This window comes from Triturus cristatus, chromosome 8, assembly GCF_964204655.1.
Source record: "Triturus cristatus chromosome 8, aTriCri1.1, whole genome shotgun sequence".
NCBI lineage: Eukaryota > Metazoa > Chordata > Amphibia > Caudata > Salamandridae > Triturus > Triturus cristatus.
The window spans coordinates 35,155,338-35,176,850 of record NC_140591.1 but is presented as its reverse complement, the minus strand read 5'-3'; the positions used below and the strand labels follow the sequence as shown (position 1 = coordinate 35,176,850).

Genomic DNA, 21,513 nt, shown 5'->3' with positions numbered 1-21,513 from the left:
ATTCCCTTTCATTGCTGTGATTTCATTCTGAGAAACCAAATGTTATAGCAGAGCTCACTGGCCATACATATTGAACACAACTCCGAAGCTGGCCACACATATCATGCATGGAAGACCTCATGGCTCCTATAGACTCAACTATTTAACACATACCTTGCTATAATTCTTTGCTTACATCATTGGTTATTGCAGGGGATGTAATCCAAAATTGACGATATCCTGTTGGCACGAGGTGCCAATAGGATTTTGTTTTTGGCAACGTGTCTGAAGGCCTTACTTCCCATTCTCTGTCTCTGTTGAAGCTAACTTAGCATTACTTTACATACTGCATGGAGCTCACACTCTATCAAACAATATGAGCACAGGATGTATTGGTATGTAAATTAATAATCTATATTGCCATTTTCCTTTTGCCCGCTATGCAAAAACAGAGACTACAAGCCTGCAATCTTGTCCTGGTAAGTTGATTCATCTATTTTGTCTTTATATCTAATCAGAAATTAAATGCAGTTCACAATATTAATGTTAAATTTTTTTGTTGCGGCTTGGATTATTCATAATTCCAGCATACTTTGGTTCAAACCAATAAATCTAAAACAGTTATTACAATTCAATACAAAGACCGAGTTGGAAACCTAACGCCCATCTTTAGATAACTGATTACATCTATGTAACTTTGGGCCATATGTAGGGAAAACGTGTTTTGCGGTTCTCAAATTGCGATTTTTAGGGAATCGCAATTAGAGAATCGCAAAATGCAATGTAGGTAGGATTAGCAAAATATTTTGCGAATCCCACCTATTCCTTATTTGCGAATCGCAAATTGAGAATCGCAAATAAGGAATACCTTGCCATTCATTCCTATGGGCTAGAAGGCCACGGACAATGATGTGTACAAATTTAAGCAGTCTAGTAATCCAAAATACAAAGCTGAGGGTATTCCTGAATTTTTCCCTAGTGGTTACAACAAAGACCCCATTCTCCTTGAGGGTATGCTCAGATCCTGCATAACTTTCAAAAACCGTTCCACATTGGGTAAACTGTATGTGGTTAAACAGGGATCGAATTTGTTGGGTTGGCAGCACCAGAAAGAGCTTGGAAGTAAGTTGGATCCTAACAGCCCCAAACAAGTTTTAGTGGTTAATCATCCTCTCAGTGGTGAGTGGCTTGGGGAGGAATTCCCAGAAATCTTCAGCGAGAAGCTAGGGTGATTTCCAACACCAGATATAATTAAAACCATGGTCTACACCTTCTGTACAGAAGACCAGACCCATTCCACACCTTATGAAAGGTCCTTTAGAAAAAGTACTGAATAGGTTGGAGGCTCTAGGTATTATTCAGCCCATTGAAAGCTCAGAGTGGTTGGCCCCATTGATATCACTAAGAAGAGCCAAAGCAATGAAATCAGAGTATGTGTGGACTTACGAGATCTTAATAAGTGCATCAGGGTGGAAAGACATCCACTTCCCCTGTATTCATGAGATGCTAAGTACTGTGGAGGAGGCTACATGCTTTTCTGTCTTGGACCTCTCTAATGCGTACCACCAGGTAGCGTTACATCCTGAATCCCGGTGGTTAACAGCATTTACTATTCCGATGGGCACTAATTAGTACTGCGGGATGCCATTTGGGTTGGCGTCGTCTGCTGCTATCTTTAAAAAAAAATCATGCCGCGCCTTTTAGAGAGTACCCCTAAAACCCCGTGTTTCCAGGATGATATTCTTGTATATGAAGCCACTGTAGAGGAACATGTTAAACTTCTCAGAGATGTCCTTAACAAACTCAGAGAAGCGGGACTCAAGCTTAAGAAGGATAAGTGTCAGTTAGGTGTAGATATGGTTGAATACCTGGGACAAACTATTTCCAAGGATGGCTTTAAACCCAAATTGTGTCTACTAAAGGCGGTTAAAAAGGCGGGTGCTCCAAGTAACAAGGATGAATTAAGGTATTTTTTAGGTTTAACGGAGTTCATGGCAAAGTATGTTAAATACTTTGCTGAACTTACTTATAACCTAAGAGAATTGATGAAGAGCCACATTCACTTTAAGTGGTTGGTGGACCATCAAAAATATTTTGATGAATAAAAACAGGCCATTATATCAGCCTCTTATTTATGCAACGTTGATCACAGTAGGAAAACTATACTTACCACAGATGCCAATAACAAAGGTCTTGGTTCCACCCTCTCCCAATTCATCGATGGCAAGGAAATAATTGTAGCGTTCGCTTCCGGGGTTCTGAACAAATCAGAGGCCAACTACTCTGTTGTAGAAAGAGAGGCCCTCGCATGTTTTTGGGCTGTCAAGCATTTTATATTTTATCTGTGGGGTATTCAATTTGATATCCCCACTGACCACAAACCCCTGACTTATGTATTTTCATCTAAAGGTTCTTGCAACAGTACTCACCGGATTGCTAAATGGGTTCTAAGGTTAGAAAGCTTTCGCTACAAACTTGAATACATTACAGGCAACCAGAATAAGGTGGCTGACTATTTATCTAGAGTCCCATTGGACATAGTGGAAGAATTTGATACCGCTGAATTTCCTATCCTGGTTGTCAATTCCTCCTCTATTACCAGTGATGATTGGATGATGGCCAGCTCAAATGACATGACTTTGATCAAACTTAAGTCTTATGCTCTACTTGGTTGGCCTACCAATAAAAGTGAGGTTGATGATGACATCAAAGGTTTTTGGGAGCTTCGTAATGAAATTAATGAGGAGAACGGCTTTGTTCTCAGGAATGATATGATCATACCTCCCATGAACTTCATAGACAAGGTTATAGACTTGGCTCATGAAGGCCACCTCAGCAGAAGTCTTTCTAAAGCTTGTGTGAGAGAATATTATTGGTTCCAAAGCATGGATTCCCAGACTGAAGCCAAGGTCAAGGACTGCATTATTTGTTACAACAGTGATAAGTCCAAAATGGTCCACAGAATCCTGCTATCACCTCTGGTTGTTCCATAAAAAACGTGGGAAAACTAGCGCTAGATATCATTCTTCCCACTAATCGCTGTGGGGTAACAAAAGGTTTTACATTCATTTAAGTTGACTACCATTGTCAATGGGTTGTCACCAGAATGGTCCATCAGGTGACCACTGATTCTCTAATTGCTTTCCTCAGGGACGTTTTTTCATCTGAAGGTATACCTGCTACGCTGGTGACAGATAATGGGGTGCAATTAACTTCACATGCCATAACTGGATTCCTCTCACATCTCAACAGCATACATCTTAGGTCCGCTCTATTCTGTCCCAATGCCAATCGCCTGGTAGAGAGAGTCAATTGCATGGACAAGGAAAGCATTCAGTTAGCTAGTATCACTGGCTGAAAAGGGGAGGATGCCATTTGTGACATGTCATGGGCATACCATACTACTCCCAACTCTGTCAGTAAGATTTCACCTTTTTCTGCTTTAAAGCAACAGAAACCAAGCACCAAACTATTTCCCTGTTGGTCGGGAGGAGGTATCAGATCAGAACACATCTCTACTCTGAGTAAAGAAACAATTTCTCTATGTCAAACCAAGTGTAAGAATTATTATGATGTAAAACATGGTACTAATCAGTAGCCCTGGAAAGCTGGTGATTGGGTACGAGTCAAAGAAACACTTAACAGAGGGGGAATGGATTCTAAGTATTTTGCACCTATGCCCATTTTTATTATCAAAAAGAATGTTGTCATAATGGAAAATGGACAATGCTGGAGCATGGACCAACTGGTGAAACACAATGCTACAAATGTGCCTTCTTGTTTTGACTACTCCAGTCCTAGTGGGGGTGACACCCCAAGGATGTAGCATCATAAAAAATGCTCTATCCTCCTTAGTTGCACCTAAGTGATACATTTACCTAATTCCCCTACTTTTTTTTCTCTCCCTCTCTTCCTCTCTCTCTCTCTCTCTTGCTTTCTCTCTCTCTCTCTCACTCTCTATCTCTCTCTCTTTGCCTCAGTTTTTCCTTCTTCACTTCTATTGTTTCTTCCTCCTCTCGCATGTGGGTATGTATATTGTTCTACCCTTGGTTTCCTAAAAATATTTGGAGAGAAGATGTGTTGTAAACTTGATACATAATAGTATGTCCCTCCCCCCCATACTCTTAGAATGTTCTCCCACTCTGGCAGCTGCAGTTATGTGGAGTAGTGGAGGCGTGAAATAAATCTTTTGAAAGAACCTACACTTTGTCTGTGCCTACTTACAACGGTTGTCTTTTGGGGCGAGCGGATAGTGGAGTCAGTTGAAGTCCAGTGGACCCTGCTGAGGCTGCTGCACCTGAACAATTGCTCTGGGAGCTAGAGTGACATTGTCCTGAACAGTCACATCTCCAGCAGGCCTTGTTGGAGGCCAGGGAGAGGGTAGCAGAGCATGTAGAGCATCTAAGATGTTTCGACTATAGGAAATATACAATTCATGCTATGACGAAAGGGATACAACTGGGTCCTTGTTGGGCTGGTTGACCAACCCCACCAGACATGGAGCTCAGACTCTGGAGTTTGCACAGCAGCGGGGGATGGCTCTGCAATCAGGATGAGAATAATCAGACCTTTGTTAATTATTATACTAAGTTGTATACCAGCGATTGTAGTGCGAAGGCATCCTGCATTCAGTGCTTGGAGGTCTGCCAAGCAGCACTGAATGCTGGATCCCTTCGCACTCCCGAGCTAAAACTCCGTGTGAACAGCACAACTTGCTGAACACCATCCACCCCCAGAGCTATATGAAATCTCTGAGAGTTTTTAGGTAACTCAATGAAATTCCGTTGAGTGAAACTTCACAAGTTCTGCCCAGCCCCATAGATACTGAGGGGGCAATTTATGCAGATGGAGGGCTATACTCCGTTGATGACCTGCGAGTGGAGTTTGACCTCCTGGTGGGGCTATATCTTCTCCATAGTACTCTAACTGTGGCTGTGAAGAGACTCTGGGGGTAGCAGAATACTGAGCCCCAGACGCATCGTAATTTCCAGTTTATTTGCGATATTGCCAACACTTAGAGACGGGTGGCTGGGCTCTATGGGGTGCTTCAGGTGGACATGCAGTTATCTCTTACTCATTTGCAGAAAAAGTGGGTGGCCGAATTGGTGTCAGCCTTGACGGATGGAGACTGGGCCAAACTCTGAGAGGCTTGCCCCCAGGATGTCCCACAAAGCTGGCTCAAACGTACTCACTATTAAATCGAACATTGGGCATTTCTTACAACCCAAAAGCTTAACACCTACTTCCCATCCACTATTCATGCTTGTTCCTGGTACCATTTGGAGGGTGGTGGTTTACTTCATAGAATGGAGCTGCTCCCATCTGACCCCTCATTGCTCCATGGTGTATAAATTGCTGGCCGAGGTCACAGATGGCTTAGTGGACCTCTACCCCAAGCTGTGTCTACTGGGGATCGATCCCTGGCCAGCTAAACACAGGGTGGCATCCAGATTCATTGACTTAGCCCTGGTGCTTGCCAAGCAGCAGAAAATGATGCAGTGGAAGGACACTGTTGGTCCCAGAATTGAGCAATGTAGAGCTGATCTGCTTCGACGGGCAGACTGGGAAGGGGGCACATTACTTAGTGAGACACACCAGGGCAAGAGGCCAATGGACTTTGCACGAGTCTGAAAGGTGTGAACTGAGGCATTGAAAGCGGGGTTGGATGATAACGGGCTGTTAAGTCAGACTACTTTCTCTATAGCCCAGCCTGATTGTTGTGTGAAGCCATAGGAGTTGGTGGGCTTGGGGACATCTTGTCCTCACCAGGCTGGCCAGTGACCACAGCAGTTTGTTACAGTTGGTGGTGCCCAGTAAAGCAGACTCAGCTTGGTTGTGAGGGTTGCTGCCCCATTTTGCACATCCTAGCAAAGCAGTTGACGGGAAGCATTAGGGTAGAATGCCACTGGGCTCAGGCGGAAAAGGTTCAGGTTGCTTGGGATGTTCTAGTTTGTAGTGCAGAATTCCATGCTTGCCCTCTACTGCTGCCGGGTGGGAGTGTGTGACACATGGAGTGCTCTCCTATTTGACATGGGCCTATTACTCTGTTACTGGTTATACACTGTGGAAAGGCATGGGCCCCCTTGATTCAAACTGTATTTTGCTGTATTTTGTATGTTTTGTGCCTGTTTGAACACTTCAATAAAGTCTCTTTACAAAAATAAAACAATTCTGGCGAAGAACACCACAGATTATGTTTCTCTCCATGATAACACTGTTTACATCCTTGTTCCTGGCTGTCCCTAACCTTAGTTTACACATGTATCAACTAGGTGGGCGTCCGGTGTGCAATGCAGTGTGGGGGTGGTTACAGATGGGCTCCTTTTCTTCTCATTTCCAAACCCCTTCTCAATGCATACACACAAAGAAGCCAAGTTAAGTAGAAGTGTGGTGTGCCTCATTATTCCTGACACTCCAAATACTGAAAGACAGTGCTGGGAGTTGAACCATGAAGTGATTTCACATTTCAAACAAAGCAGTGACTAATTAGGGTGGACCCAATAGCCCACTTTTTATGTGCTAATTGTGGGCTGATGTGAATGACACTTTGGCAAAGCAATGGCTGTAGGTGGATGACCTGAAACCAGTTTATGCTTTATTAATGTATATTAATTTAAAATGTTTGTCACACAGCTAAAACTGTCTCCCCTCAGCCCTAAAATACATTAAATAAAATGCTAGTGGCAGAATATCAACAATGCTTTAATAAATGTGTCTCTACCATTATCTTAAAGATTTTACATGGTCAGTGTGGTGTCAAAGGTGTCAAAGGTGGATTTTGTAATTTACACGCTGGATAATCGTACTATCTTTTACAGTTCCTGCGGAGTGTACGTGTGAGCGCTGCAAGAATGCTGAATTCATATCCACCCTGTCTGCTGAAGAGTTAGCGGGTGAGGTCGGCCACAAAGCACTGCTGAAGCTAGAAGAAGAACTAAAGGAAGGTAAATCCCTTGATCAGCACATCCACAAATGAATGTAAAACTATCAACACCTGTGAATATCTATTTTGTGTTTTAGTAGCAGTAATCATTTTACATATTCGCCTCCTCAAAGAATTTTCAAACCCTATGAGTATTGTACTAAATAAGCAGCAATAAGCAACATAGAGAAGTACAAAATAGAATAAGAGAGTCACACAAACAAGGTGTTTATCTGAAAAGGATCTAAGTTTATAGGCCTGACACATTCAGACTAGGCATTGTTTGTTGATTTATTGTTTACCATATTCTGGACGGTGTGCCATGAAATGCATGAAATGCAAGCCATTGGATGGTGCTTTTTGTTTGTGTAAACGGTGATGGTGAGAGCATGTGTTACAAAGAATGCAATACCCTCTACCTCTGACTTCCATAACCTTAAAAAGGAACTCATTGTTCAGCCTTGTTCCTCCATATAGTGACAGACCTCCTCAGTGACTTGGAATAGCCTCATTGTATGAAATTGGATTGTTTATTGACTGGGGTATGAGCCCTGGTCAAGCAACAACCACAATCCCTGTCATGATGAGACACAAGAAAACCTCAAATTAACTTGTGCTTGTTCCCTCTGGTACCTTGGCACAGATTAGTCAGACTTAACTTAGAGGCAATTTATAAAGTATTTGTGCAACTCTTCAGCCATAAAAGGAACCCACAACAGTTTTATAAAAAATCGAGTACAATTGTATAAATAAAACAAGACCATAATGACAGACATCCAATTAGTATATCCAGAGATATTGAATTTGAACGTTTACAGTGACAAATAGCGCCCAAAAACAAAAAGAACCAATTGGGGCTACTCAACCAGCTTGATTGACTATACTCTTTAGGCCTTCAACTATGGCCTCACCTTGAATACATGCAAGAAGTGCCTGAACAGGATAGTGACCACAATGCTCTAGTCCTAATGCTGAATCTAAACATAGTTGAACAGGCTGGACCTTGTGGAGAGCTACTGGACAGGAGATTGAGGATAGCTTGGAGACCACGCAAGATGCCATAAGTTGGAGTTTCCATATTCTGGCTGAAGGAATGGAGGGTCTTTGCCACTTCTTGTGAAAGGTTGGGAAGAGTCACTGGATGACATTTCTGAGACCCATATTGAGCTGTGTAGAAAACTAAGGACCTTTTTCTTTGTTGAAACCAGGTGTATTGTCGAGAGCAAGCAACCTACGACCTGGTACAACAAAACCTGCAGAGATACCAAGTCTAAATTGGTCAAAGCAGTAAAGGAGCATGGCAGGTCCTTGATCCAGGAGGAAATTGGGTTTTTAACTATGTGGTGTACCCAAAACGAGTCAGCTGGGTTCTCCATGAACAGCCCCAAAAAAGCCTATTGGCAGCACTTAGATTTTGCAGCAAACACAGAGATAAGCAGAGGTTCTCTGACCAATGCATTACTTGTAGTTAAGGATGTTTATAGCAGAGGAAACTTCGTGGATGAGATCGAAACCCCCTATGTCCAGGTGCCTGTTTCTAAAGTTCTGCTACGGGACTCCCGTCCTTCACAGCCAAATAGGCTAAAATACCCAGTGCAGATGTGAGGCGGTGCCCATGAGGGGACCCTAGATCATGTCCTGTATTTCTGTCCTGGATAGCACCGCTGTGTCTGTCCCTAGGCACTAGAGAATACAAAGTTGCCCTAAGTATACTAAGAAGTGATCTCAGTAAGCCATTAATTGTTGCAATGACTCGTTATCTACTGGCTATCTGGAAAGTTAGGGCAAAGTTCTACCTAGTAACTGAAAACCCACTCCTGATTGATGTAGTATTGTAATATACTGCACTTTCAAGATCAGCTTTGGATTCTAATACTTGACCCTACTGTTATTTTTTCACATCTCTCATTATAGTACGCTCACTAACTAACAGTCTTTTAATTATTGTATTATACCCATATTTATTTATATTTATTTATGTACTTTTGAGCCGAAATAAAGCTGAATTGATTGGTTGATTGATTGATATCAGGTCGCGCCGGACCGGGACAAAGTCACAAGTTCAGTATGACCACGATGGAGCATGTTTCTGGTCCAGGGAAGACCTGGCTTGGCAGTTCGGGCTGGACTGTTCCCATGAGGTACAGGGTCAAGACTGATTTGCATATAGCCGTGTCTGAACTGGGATGGCAAAGTGAGCTAAAGAACGATGATGGATTCAACCCAGATCTGTGACTGGGGGTGAGTGTCTGAAAATGTTCTGCGCTACGTCCATCATCTCCTTGTGTTTGTTTTTGTTTGCCCTAAATTGGCAGGGTATGCCCAGGCGTGGGTCCCTTGCTCACTTTGCAACTGGATTCAAGCTAGCCTGGCTGATGAGGGGTGTTACCCCGAAACCGGTCCCAGGATGCCTGTTTCCCGTCTAGGGAAGACCTGGCTTGGCAGTTCGGGCTGGACTGTTCCCATGAGACACAGGGTCAAGACTGATTTGCATATAGCTGGGTCTGAAGCGGGGTGGTGAAGTGAGCTAAAGAATGATGATGTATTCAACCCAGATCTGTGACTGGGGGTGAGTGTCTGAAAAGTTTCAGCGCTAAGTCCATCATCTCCTTGTGTTTGCTTTGTTTGCCCTAAGTTGGTCGTCCATGCCCAGGTGTGGGTCCCTTGCTGACTTTGCAACAAGATTCAAGCTAGCCTGGCTGATGAGGGGTGTTACCCCAAAATGGTCCTAGGATTCATGTTTCCGGTCCAGGGAAGACCTAGCTTGGCAGTTCGTGCTGGACTGTTCCCATGAGGCACAGGGTCAAGACTGATTTGCATAAAGTTGGGTCTGAACTGGGATGGCGAAGTGAGCTAAAGAATGACGATGGATTCAACCCAGATCTGTGACTGGGGGTGAGTGTATGAAAAGTTTCAGCGCTATGTCCATCATCTCCTTGTGTTCATGATGGAGTGTGAGTCAACTACAGGGACTCACTTAAGCCCACTGAACAAAATGCCTTAAATCTTTCTGTGAAGCGTTGCATGGATTAGGGGGCTAAGAAGCCCCATGTAGCTGAAGCGATATGACAGTTCTGAAGTTCAACACAGTTGTTGTGCATGATCATGTTGCATTGACATCAAGGATCCTGTCAATGGAGCATGCGATACGAAGTACTGGGAAGTGGTGCACTGCTGGCGATGCGTTGGTCCCAGAGATCTGTGATGCGGAGTCCATCTTCGAAGCTGACGTCGACTGCAGATGTGAGGACCTGGGCTGGAGAAGCACTGCACAGGCAGTGATGTGTCAGTTCTGAGGGCTGGAAGGGTAATACAGGCCTTCTGAGACTGGTCTAATCAACACAGCATCAGTGATGCATTGGTTCTGCACGGAATGTGCTGCTCAACTAAGATGTGTTGGTTCTGCCTGGAAATGCGTTTCTCAGAAGCGAAGATGCATCAGTTCCGATAGCAAGCACCTTAGGCCCACTTCCAAGGGTCCAGGACTGAGGTGGCATCACTTTGTAGGGTAGACTTGAAGATAGCAGAGTCCAGATGCAGGTACAAGGTTGCTGGAAGCCTGTTATGTCCCTGAGGCTTCAGATAAGGAGACCAGCCAACTAGCCCTTGGAGTTACTCAGGTTTCAAGCGATGCAGGTCCAATCCTTCCCATATGGGGGTCACAGGCAACATAGACACACAGCAAAGCAGGAGTCCAGCATAGTGGCAGTCCTTCAACATCACATCAGTCTTTTTTCCTGTCAGAGTATCCACAGACCCAAAAGTGTACTTAAGTGATGGTGTCTGAGGTCCTTTGAATTGGGTAGAAGCTTCTAGGGCCTGCCTTTGAAGTGCACAGATGCCCTTCCTACTTTGCCCTGGTTCTAAACTAACTACAGGGGGTATGCAGTCCTTTCTGTAGAGAAAGGAAACAGCCTATTCAGGTGCAAGTGAGGGTAGGTCGAGCTCCTCACTCTCATTCTGCCAGTGATGGCCCATTCAGTTACGCCAAAATTCCCATTGTGTGTAGCTGTCTGGGAGGAATATACAAAGCCCAACTACAACCAGGCATGTGATCAGGGACTAGCTGCAGGCAGCAAATGGCTAGGGCAACAACATACAGATAATCAAGAAAGGTCCCCTCCATTAGGAAGAAGGGAAAAGAGATTTCTTCTTCTTGCTGGAACACGGTGAAAGGAAATAGATTTTTTCTTTTAAAAAAACCCTCACCCACCCGGGTTTCCCCTTGGTGGCATGCTTCATCATTGGGTCCATCCCTGCCCTCTACGGACAGGGGCGTGCTACTACCAACGGATACGCGGGAGTACTTGATTATAAAATACTGGGTTGTTCCTATACACCTAACCACCTAGGTTAATTAAGAAGGGAGTGGGTTTGGCAAAGAAAAGGAAAAGTTAAAAAATACCAGATTAGTCGGTCCAAAACAGTTTTATTTCCTACCTCTTAAATGGTATGCTAAAATCTGGGGACGTGTGGGAAAACCCTAGTCGTGAATACCTATTGTATCCCTTTATGGTCAACTAGTTTCATGCCCTTCCCCAAGGCATTTTGTCAGGACCTAGAAAGAAGAAATGAAGTTGCCACTTCAGGTGTCACACAATAAACACAATAATAATGAAAAATACAAAATAAATATAGATCACCTAATTGGTCTGTATTAAATATCAAAAAGACTTCAAATGTGACCATCATTTGGCCCCATGAGTCCTTCGAGGAGTTAAAGGAGGGACGCCTGTAGTCAAACCTCCATCAAGGCTACTCCGTAGACCTGTTCGCACTCGCTCGAGGCTCCGATGTTCAGGATAACAACTTGCAAATATTCTAAAAGTGTCATTTTCAGAATTGCTATTTGATATGCAACAACACCATAAGTTAGGATTTTAAATTGTGAATCCAGTGATACCAAACTTGGAGGGTTTATCTCTTCCAATTTGAAAATTACTTATAAAATGTAGTAAGGCAACTCCAATGTTATCCTATGGGAGAGATGGGCCTTGCAGAAGCGAAAACTAGACTGAAGAGTTTTTCGCTACCAGGACATGTAAAACTTAAAAGTACATGTCCTGCTTTTTAAATACATTGCACCGTGCCCTTCGGGCTGTCCGGGGCCTACCTTTGGGGGTGGCTTATAGTATTAAAAAGAAATGTTTGGGCTTGGCAAAATGTTTATTTTCCCAGGTGGAAATCGCAGTTCAAAACTGCACACACAGGCTTGGGATTGGCAGGCCTGATCCATGTTTAAAGGGATACTTGAGTGGGTGGCACAATCAGTCCTGCAGGCCCACTAGTACCATTTTATTTACAGGCCCGGGGCACATGTAGTGCACTGTACTAGAGGCTCATAAGTAAATTACATTTGCCGATTGGGTGTGAGCCAATATTACTATGTTTAGATGAGAGAGCACATGCACTTTAGCACTGATTAACAGTAGTAAAGTGCTCATAGTCGTAAGGCCAGCAAAAACAAGTTTAGCAAACACAGGGAAGGAGGGCAAAAAGTTGGGAGGAAGATCACCCTAAGTCTGACAGGTCTACAACTTATTATGTCCAATGGAGGATAGGTTGTATTTTTGTAATACATGGTAATACATGAACTTGTCTCACACACTGATTAAACCCTTGGTGTCTTGCACTTTCACATGATGATTATGGACCTGAATAATAACAGTGGAATTTGAAGCGCTAAATCAAAAACCTCATTAAAGCAGTTTGGCATTTGTTCCAAAAAGATATTAGAATCGGTCTACTGAAGGTCTGGCAGTACTTTATTGTCTATCTATCTATCTATCTATCTATCTATCTATCTATCTATCTATCTATCTATCTATCTATCTATCTATCTATCTATCTATCTATCTATCTATCTATCTATCTATCTATCTATCTATCTATCTATCTATCTATCTATCTATCTATCTATCTATCTATCTATCTATCTATCTATCTATCTATCTATCTATCTATCTATCTATCTATCTATCTATCTATCTATCTATCTATCTATCTATCTATCTATCTATCTATCTATCTATCTATCTATCTATCTATCTATCTATCTATCTATCTATCTATCTATCTATCTATCTATCTATCTATCTATCTATCTCAACAATTGTACCCCAGCACTCCTAATATTTACCTCTGCATTCTTAATTCAGTTTAAAGCACAAATTCTACATACTCTTCAGGTAGCTCAAATCACAGGAGACACCAATGGTCAAGTTGTACTGGGATTGTCTCAAATGTAATAGTTAGTGTGTTATTTAGTCAATACACAGTATTTTGCGAATAAAATGTGTTTGATATGGTGCCATGTATACATGGGATATACATTCAAAGTAGCGTCTTCATACATTTGTTAAAATATTAAACAATAAGATGCTATTCAGTTTGCTAGTGATGGTCCAATTTTTGTCAATGGAGGAACAAAACAGCTTGGTGATGGGGAAACATAACAGCCGACACGTGTTTCGTTACAGCCATAACTTTTTCAAGGCTGTAATAATAGTAATAATATGAATAAATATGTATCTTATTCACCATCCGTTAGGTACATATAATCAGCCCAGTACCAATTCCTTTAAAGCAAGTGTTCTATTATTTGACAGGTGAAGAAGAAGGCCGAAAAGGAAAATATCTCAGGGCGATGTCAAAGAGTGTATATAAATCGTGATATCATGAAGTGGATGCAGAAAAAAACATTGCATTACCTTTATAAAGAAAGTAGAAGAGGTCAGAAAGTTCAAGACCTTGGTATTGTAATATCAGGTGAGGCAAGAGTGAAAACCGATATTTGAAAGGCAACACGCAGAGCAGAAAACACCAGAAAATAAGTGATACCCATAAAGTTAAACGTGACAACATAACGTGAAATCTATTGGGAAGGGGGCGACCAATGATAATCCGTGTTTGAGACCATGCCTGGTCTTGTAAGATAAAAGGAAATCTAACCTTCAATAAGTAAAGGAATAGATCCTGAAGGTAGTTTGAGATTACTGGAGACTCAACAAATGTGGTCTCGTCGCCGTGCCGAGAATCGATAAAAAAGTCCTGAGAGACAGATATGTATCATTAGGTCTCAAGCCAGAAGAAACAGATTTACTCTTACAGAAAATAAGATGATAATAGTATATTTGTATGCACTTTGTCTGTGCTAATAGTATCGTAGGAAGTCTGTCAACAAACTTCAGACGTAATGGACCAGTCCCAGGAAAAGAATGTATGGATGGCCATATAGTACAGGTTTCTTAACTAAGGGTAAAGAGACGGGTAAATGAACTGTGTAGGTGAATACATAAAGATCTAATCAAAAAATGCTTTGTCTCTTGATGGGTTATCTCATATGTAATAAACTCAATGGATAGCTATCTTAAGTATGCAGTTCTTGCCAAGGGTGGCATAATAAATATGTACAAAACTGTAGGATCCAAGAAGACAGCTTGCCGAGTCCTGCAAAATACCTCAGTGACAAGAGAATTATCTAGTTCAAGGTGTAGGAAAATGGGTCCAATATAAATTTTAGGATGTGATCCTGATGCGCAAAAAAACCACCTTTAGTAATGGATGACTTACGTCCTGTTAGCAGTATGCCCTGGGTCACAAAAGGTGGCTAGTTAAGTGCTGTGGACTTCCCACATAAAAATATCTCATTGAGGATTCTTTTTCAGGAAAGTGGGAAGCTGAGGCGCAAGCAACCTGCTATTGATGGGTTATAGTATGCCCCTCTGAACAAAAAGATATTCAGTTAGTGGCTAAGAAGTACAATTGGTCCTGTAATGCAGATTCGTAAGTGTTGTTTTAAACACAGCCTGTGCCATTGGTGACTTAGGGTCAAGTTTTAATTAGACGTTTTGGACTCTGGTAAACCTTTTGCCTGCTTGCCTCCAATTTCGCTGATTTCATTTTTATTGGCCTTAGGACTCAGTGCAATTCACCACTGCTAACCAGTGCTAATATGCTTGTGCTCACTCTCCTAAACATGGTTTGATTGGCATACACATAATTTGAATATTTAATTTACTTATAAGTACCTTGCACAGTGGTATACCATAAACCCAGGGCCTGTACATGAAATGCTACTATTATTATTGTGCCTCTCGCTTTAGCAGCACTCTAAAACTTGTCCCAGGCTTGCAATTGCAGCTTGAAGGCAGTGTCCCAATGACATACCGACCTGTCATTTAAATACCCTTGCCAAGTCTTCAACTCCCCTCTTATTACATATAAGTCACCCTTAAGGTAGGCCCTAGGTAGCCCATAGGGCAGAGTGCCGTATAAGTAGAAAATGTAGGGCTTGTACTTTTAAGTTTTAGATGTCCTGCTTGTGAAAAACTTCCAAATTCATTTTTTTACCAGTGTGAAGCCTACCCCTCTTATAGGGTGACATTGGTGATTCTTTATTACATTTAATAATCTGTAATTCCTAATTGAGAGAACATGGATCTGTCACGTTTGGTACCTATGAAATTGTAACGATAAATCCCCTCTAATGGCAAAGTTTGATTTTGCATTGCATTTTTAAAAATGCCACTTTTAGAAAGATGGCACTTTTGTGCTCTTGGCCATGTGTGCCTGCAGCCTGTCGCTGATCCGCATCTGGGGGGTGTGACAGCTAAACTTTGTGTATTCCCCTAGACAGCCACACAGAATGGGAGCTTAGTTGTGACTTAATGAGCCATCCTTAGAGGATGAGAGGGAGGAGCTGGGCACAGTCTCACACTTACATCTAAATGGGCTGTGTTCTGTCACCACACAAAGGGCTACATACCTCACTGTAGTGAGTCCGGAGCCAAGGCAGGAAAAGCGGACATCTGTGCAAGTCTCCCCCACTTCAGAGGCTTCACAGTGTATAAGCACTGGACCTCAGACCCTAACACTTCAGTACACTTCTGGACCTGTGGATACTCTGCCAGGAAAAAGGACTGCTGTGCTGCTGAAGGACCGCCACTCTGCTGGACTGCTGCCCAGGAAGAACTGCTTTCTTGCTGTACTGACCTCATGTGTGCTGCCCTCCTGGTCTGGGTAGGAAGGACTGGATCTGCATCTCTTAGCCCATGAAACCCAAAGTGACTCCAAGGGCTAGTTCGCTATCATGCTTCTGCACCTTGACTCTGACATTTGTAAGTCTGTCTTCCCAAATAGTGCCACCTCAGTCCTGGACCCTTGGAAGTGGGCCCAAAGTGCTTGCTGCAGCCAACCCCATGCATCCTCTCTCAAACTGGTACATCAGTTCTGTTGCATGGATCGGAACCAGCATTCTACCCCTCATGTGTGACCAGAACCAGCGCATCGCCTCTGCTGCATGGCTCGACCAGACACATTGTCTTCGGAACTACCACTGTGCAACGCTCTTCCCAGCCAAAAGGCTTCAAATTTCTGTCAACAGCAGCCTTGACGATGATGCTGAGAACTCTGCATAGCAGCCCCTGCACTCATGGGTGCCGATGCATGCCCAATGCTGAGCAAATGAGGACCAGTGCATCGCTGCCACCTTGAGGATTGACACTGACACACCGTTTTGACATTGACGCATTGGTTAGGCTGCATCCCGCATTCTCCTCGTTGACAGGATTCTCAACTCTGACGCAACCCGGCATAGAGGACTTTTATTCAGCAGGCCAAGCCTGGTCCTTGTAGCCGGCCCTCGCTCTATCACAGTCGGCCTGAACTTTTGACTTTGTCCTGGTCCAGTGTAACCAGATATGCCTTGTTGGTGCTTTGTGCTTTTATTGCTATTTTGACTTAATTGTTTGAAAGTCAATATCTCTGCTTTTACTGATAGGATTTTTCCTGTTTTGGTGTCAAATAATTTATTAAAATATCTATTTGTCTAACTTGGTTTGGGATTTTTGTTGCATTGTATTTTTACTTTATTACTGTTTGTGTGCTATATAAATACTTTATACCTTGCTTTAAGTTAAGCCTGATTGCTTGTGCGTCAAGCTACCCTGGGTTAAGCACGGGTTAATTTAGTGATGTTTTGTGGTTCACTCTTGAAAGGTTTGTGGCTGTTGCTAGACCAGAGCTCACACCCCAATCAACCAACAAACCAATTTCTCACACTATCTATTTATTGACTGAAAAGATAGAGTTAAAACTGCGGACTTCCTCTACAGATACGCCACCACCGTACCTGACACAAACCACACTCTAACCACCTGGAACATCTTCTACACCCAGGACACCACCTCCACCATAAAATCCATCCACTCGGGAACTCCCACAGACCCAGGCCCGTACCATATGTGCAAGTTCAAAAAACAAATAATCAGCTAGGAACTCAGCACCCTACTCAACACCTCTATCACCACCGCAACATTTCCCGATGCCTGAAAACACTCCAAACTCAGACCACTACTCAAAAAATCCTCTGACCCTAGAAAACCCCAAAACTACTAGCCAATCTCCCTGCTCCCATTTCCTGTATAAAGATAATAAACAATCAACTTATGACACACCTGGAGCTGAACCAGCTACTAGACCTCCTCTCAATCCAGCTTCCGTAGCATTCACAGTACCAAAACCACCACATAGCCACCAACAGCATCCGAAACCTCAACTGAGGAGAAACAGCAACTTTGATCCTCCTCGAACTCTCGGCAGCCTTTGACACCATATCCCACTACACGCTGATCGAAAGACTCTACCACATCAGCATCCAAGGGGATTATATCCTTCCTCACTGGAAGGACCCAGAGGATCCAGCTCCTCCCTTTCGCCCCTGAACCAAAATAGATCACCTGCGGTGTTCCCCAGGACTCATCTCTCAGCCCCACAACGCATATATTACCCCCCTGGCCAACATTGTCAAATCCCACAGGTCGCAACATAATTTCCTATACAGACGACACCCAACTCATCCTCTCATTTACCGATGACCACACCACCACCGGAACCAACTTCCACAGATGCATGACAAACGTTGCTGGCTCAATGAAGAACAACTGCCTGCAGCTGAGCACAGAAAAGATGGAAGTACTGATATTTGGCAAGAGCAGCAATACATGGAACGACTCCTGGTGGCCATCAGACCTATGACCCACACTGACTCACTCCAACCACACCAGAAACCTCGGAATCATCATTGACAACAAGCTCACCATGAAATCACAGATTAACCCAGTCTCTTCAGCCTGCTTTCTCACTCTGTACATGCTACATACGATCTTCCAGTGGCTACCCCTACAGAAGAGACGCATCATGACACATGTCCTCATCACCAGCTGACTGGACTATTGCAACACCCTCTACGTAGGAATCGCCACACACCTCCCACAGAGTGTTCAGACCATACATAATGCTGCAGCCAGACTCATCTTCAGCCTACCCCGTCAAACCCACATCACACCCCCTCTCAGGCAACTCCACTGGGTTCTTGCATAGAAGAGAGGCCAATTCAAGTTGCTGATCCACACTCACAAAGCTCTACACAACCAAGGACCCACAAACATTAACCATCAAGAAGACTGTGCTCCACCTCCCATTCACTTGCCCATACACCCCACTTCAACCGAAGCAGCAGTGGAGGATGCTCCTTCTCCCACATCACAGCAAACACCTGGAACAGCCTCCCCACTCACCTCTGGACCATCACTTCAGTTCCGGCTTTCCGAACAGCCTCTAAACCTGGCTGTTCGAATAAGCCTCCTGGACCTGCAAATGCCTGGATACTCTATCGAGTGATTAGCTGCACTTTATAAATCCTGATTGATTGATTGATTAAATCCACCTCGGGCAAACCAACTACCACTTCACACAACCTTCGGCCATTCATAGGTGTTTTCTAACAGGGCTTAGCTTGCGGCCAAACTCAGTGCACAACCCACCATGGGAAGCCAACTCCCACTGTGCACAGTGCACACTGGTGGTTGGGAGCAGGACCTGGTCCTCAACCCAACCTGGCATGGATGGCCAGCCACCCGTTGAGCACAGTCAACCTACTGTAGACATTCGCAGTAGTTAGGCCCTGTTCCCAAGAACCTGGTCCATATCAACAGGTTTCTCTCACCTGTGCTCTGTGGTCAAACACTCACAATAATGTCTGCCTGAGCTATTTATTTTCCAACAGTGTGAAACTCACTAATCATATACCGTTTTTGCAAGTCTACCATAAAATGGAAGTCAAATCTGATTCCTAAAATATCAGTTGATGATCTCATCTTGACTTATGGATCACGCCCTGTTTACTGTGTTTTTTTCTTGACATGGGTCTTGAGTTTTCCATGCTTCTGGGTAACCCTCAGACACCTCTCTGCTCTGTTATCTTTGAGGGTGACCTCCCATTACTGTGCAGTATTTAATTCCAGAGTGAAACTCGCATGTCAGTGCCAAATCACAAGTGTCAAGGTAGTATAAGTTTTTTTATCCAGAGGCATTCTCCAGCCAATCACATTACTCAAAAACATCAAAGTGTAATTTAGAGGAATCATTAGTCTTTACTCTGTTAATGGAGTAAAAACATATAGGCAAATCAAAAAATGCCTTTTCAATGGAAACTGTGACTGTCACTACATAGTGATTTCAAAGAGTTCACTCTCAATCAGAGAAGTCACCACCACTCTAAAGAGTATTATGCAAAATAAATGCACATTTATTTAATTTACTACATAAACTGCACATTTTTTGTATAACCCTGACTGAGGGCAGGTGACTACTCTGATTGAGAGTTGGGGATTTAATTTTCAGCTCAAACTGTGTGCTGACGTCTCAAAGATCAGCCATTTTGTACTTGAATCCCTATTTGTGAGTATATATATTTACACATGATTTAGATGTTGGGAAACAGTGAAATATGGGAAATGTTGCATGGTTCCCTCAGAAATATGAGTTTCATCATCATACTGACATCCACTGAGCTACTCAGCAAAGATTTACTTGAGCAATTTTACCTAAATTACGTTTAAATGTTATCTAAATTATGAAGCCAAAAAGGCTAATTATGTGGTACATTTTCTGGCAGTTTTATATTGACAAAATTGAGCTTCAAGAGTTTTTTTTTTTAAAGTAAAATCTGCAAATTATGCTCAAATGTGGTATATCAATAATTATGCAATTAACAGTGCAGGCACAGAATCACACAACTCCACATGCACTCACCAATCTCCATTGTTTTATTCACAATCTATTCATGAAAGGTACATGTACGCATTCTATCTCCAATTAATGACTATTGTTAGCTGAACTTTAAAGAAAACAGCTTTTTCAAACATGGTACCACAACATAAACATGTAATAGAAGAATACATAACAGGAAACATGAGTAATGTGGCCCAATTCTGCTTTTAGCCTCAGTGTTTATGATGTGAACAGAACCCCTTGATGTCAATATTGGACCTTATTACCAGGGGTAGGTGGTAAACTGTGCTCTGCGAGTGGAGTTTGCAGAGTTTTGCCCACTCTGCGCTCTGCCTGGAGCACGGAGTTCAGGAAAAACTCCACCAACTGCTTAATGGCAGAGTTTAATGGTGCCCCTAATGTGCTATATTTATTCCTGCATTGCATATATATTGCTGTTTGTTATTCCCGCTTTTAGAGGCGTGTGTATGTTTTGGTATTATTTCCACAAATGCTGATGCTTTTTTTCAAGCAGATTGTGGTTGCATTGGTCGCCTCACGGCTTGACTACTGCAATGCTCTTTATCCTGGCATTAATAAGGGCCTTGTGCAGCTTCTACAAATAGCCCAAAATGCGGTAGCCAAATTTGTGCTTGATGCTCCTAGGATTTCGTCAGCCACCGCTGCTAGAAAGAGTCTGCATTGGTTACCTATCCAAGATAGGATTGTTTTTAAGATCCTTTGTATGACCTTTGGGGCCCTGTCTGGCAGTGGGGCAGAAGGAGTGAAGGACTTGCTGGCTCCCTATGTCCCGAGCAGAAATCTGCGTTCCTGGGGAAGGAATCTGCTCTCAGTTCCCCGTTTTCAAAGAGTTAAATGGGGAGGGAGAGCCTTCTCGTCACTAGCCCCAAAATAGTGGAATTCTTGCCCTATTGAAATCAAATCTCAGCATACTCTCCCTATGTTTCGAAAGGCATTAAAGACGTGGCTCTTTGCCAAGGCCTACCCGTAGGAGTAGCTCTGGTCTGTTTTATCCTTTTGTTCGGCGCCTTGATGCCTTTGGGCTTAGTTGCGCTATATAAATCTTCCTTCATTCATTCATACATTCAAAATTTGAGTTCTGATGATGTTAGGCTTGCTGCCAATCTTAGCCCGTCTTGCTTCCAGGACCTAGGTACAAATACCACCTTGCCACCACACAACACTGTTTTTTTATTTAACAACAAGGTAAGTGTTTTTCAAACCCGCCTGCATATCTATAAAAAAACATGTTTTAAATAAAGATGAAAATAAATAGTGTAAGGTAATGTAGTAACGTCCTAAAGCAAAGTTGTAGTGTTAAAAGTGCTACAGGCGTTTACTCAATTATTTATTAACTTGCACTACATTCTAATGAGGTGTCTCACTGTCGTGTATCCCAAACTCATCTCACGACTCACTAATGTATGTAGCATATATGATACGGGACCTGGGTACTATGCCATATTGATTGTAAATAGAGAAAGGGAAGGTGCATGGTTGGAATCCATTGTGTTGGCTCTGGTGGTTCTAATCGGCGA

General features: G+C 43.0%; 1 protein-coding gene across 1 annotated transcript in view; it reads left to right on the top strand.

The window, feature by feature from the left end:
- Window positions 1–21,513, top strand: part of LOC146799897 (cytosolic phospholipase A2 gamma-like) — a 668,494-nt gene that overhangs the window by 370,819 nt on the left and 276,162 nt on the right. The window contains exons 10-11 of the mRNA XM_085620828.1: window positions 432–458; window positions 6,798–6,923. Of these exons, the coding sequence (XP_085476954.1) occupies window positions 432–458; window positions 6,798–6,923 (153 nt within the window). The remainder of the gene's footprint in view (window positions 1–431; window positions 459–6,797; window positions 6,924–21,513) is intronic.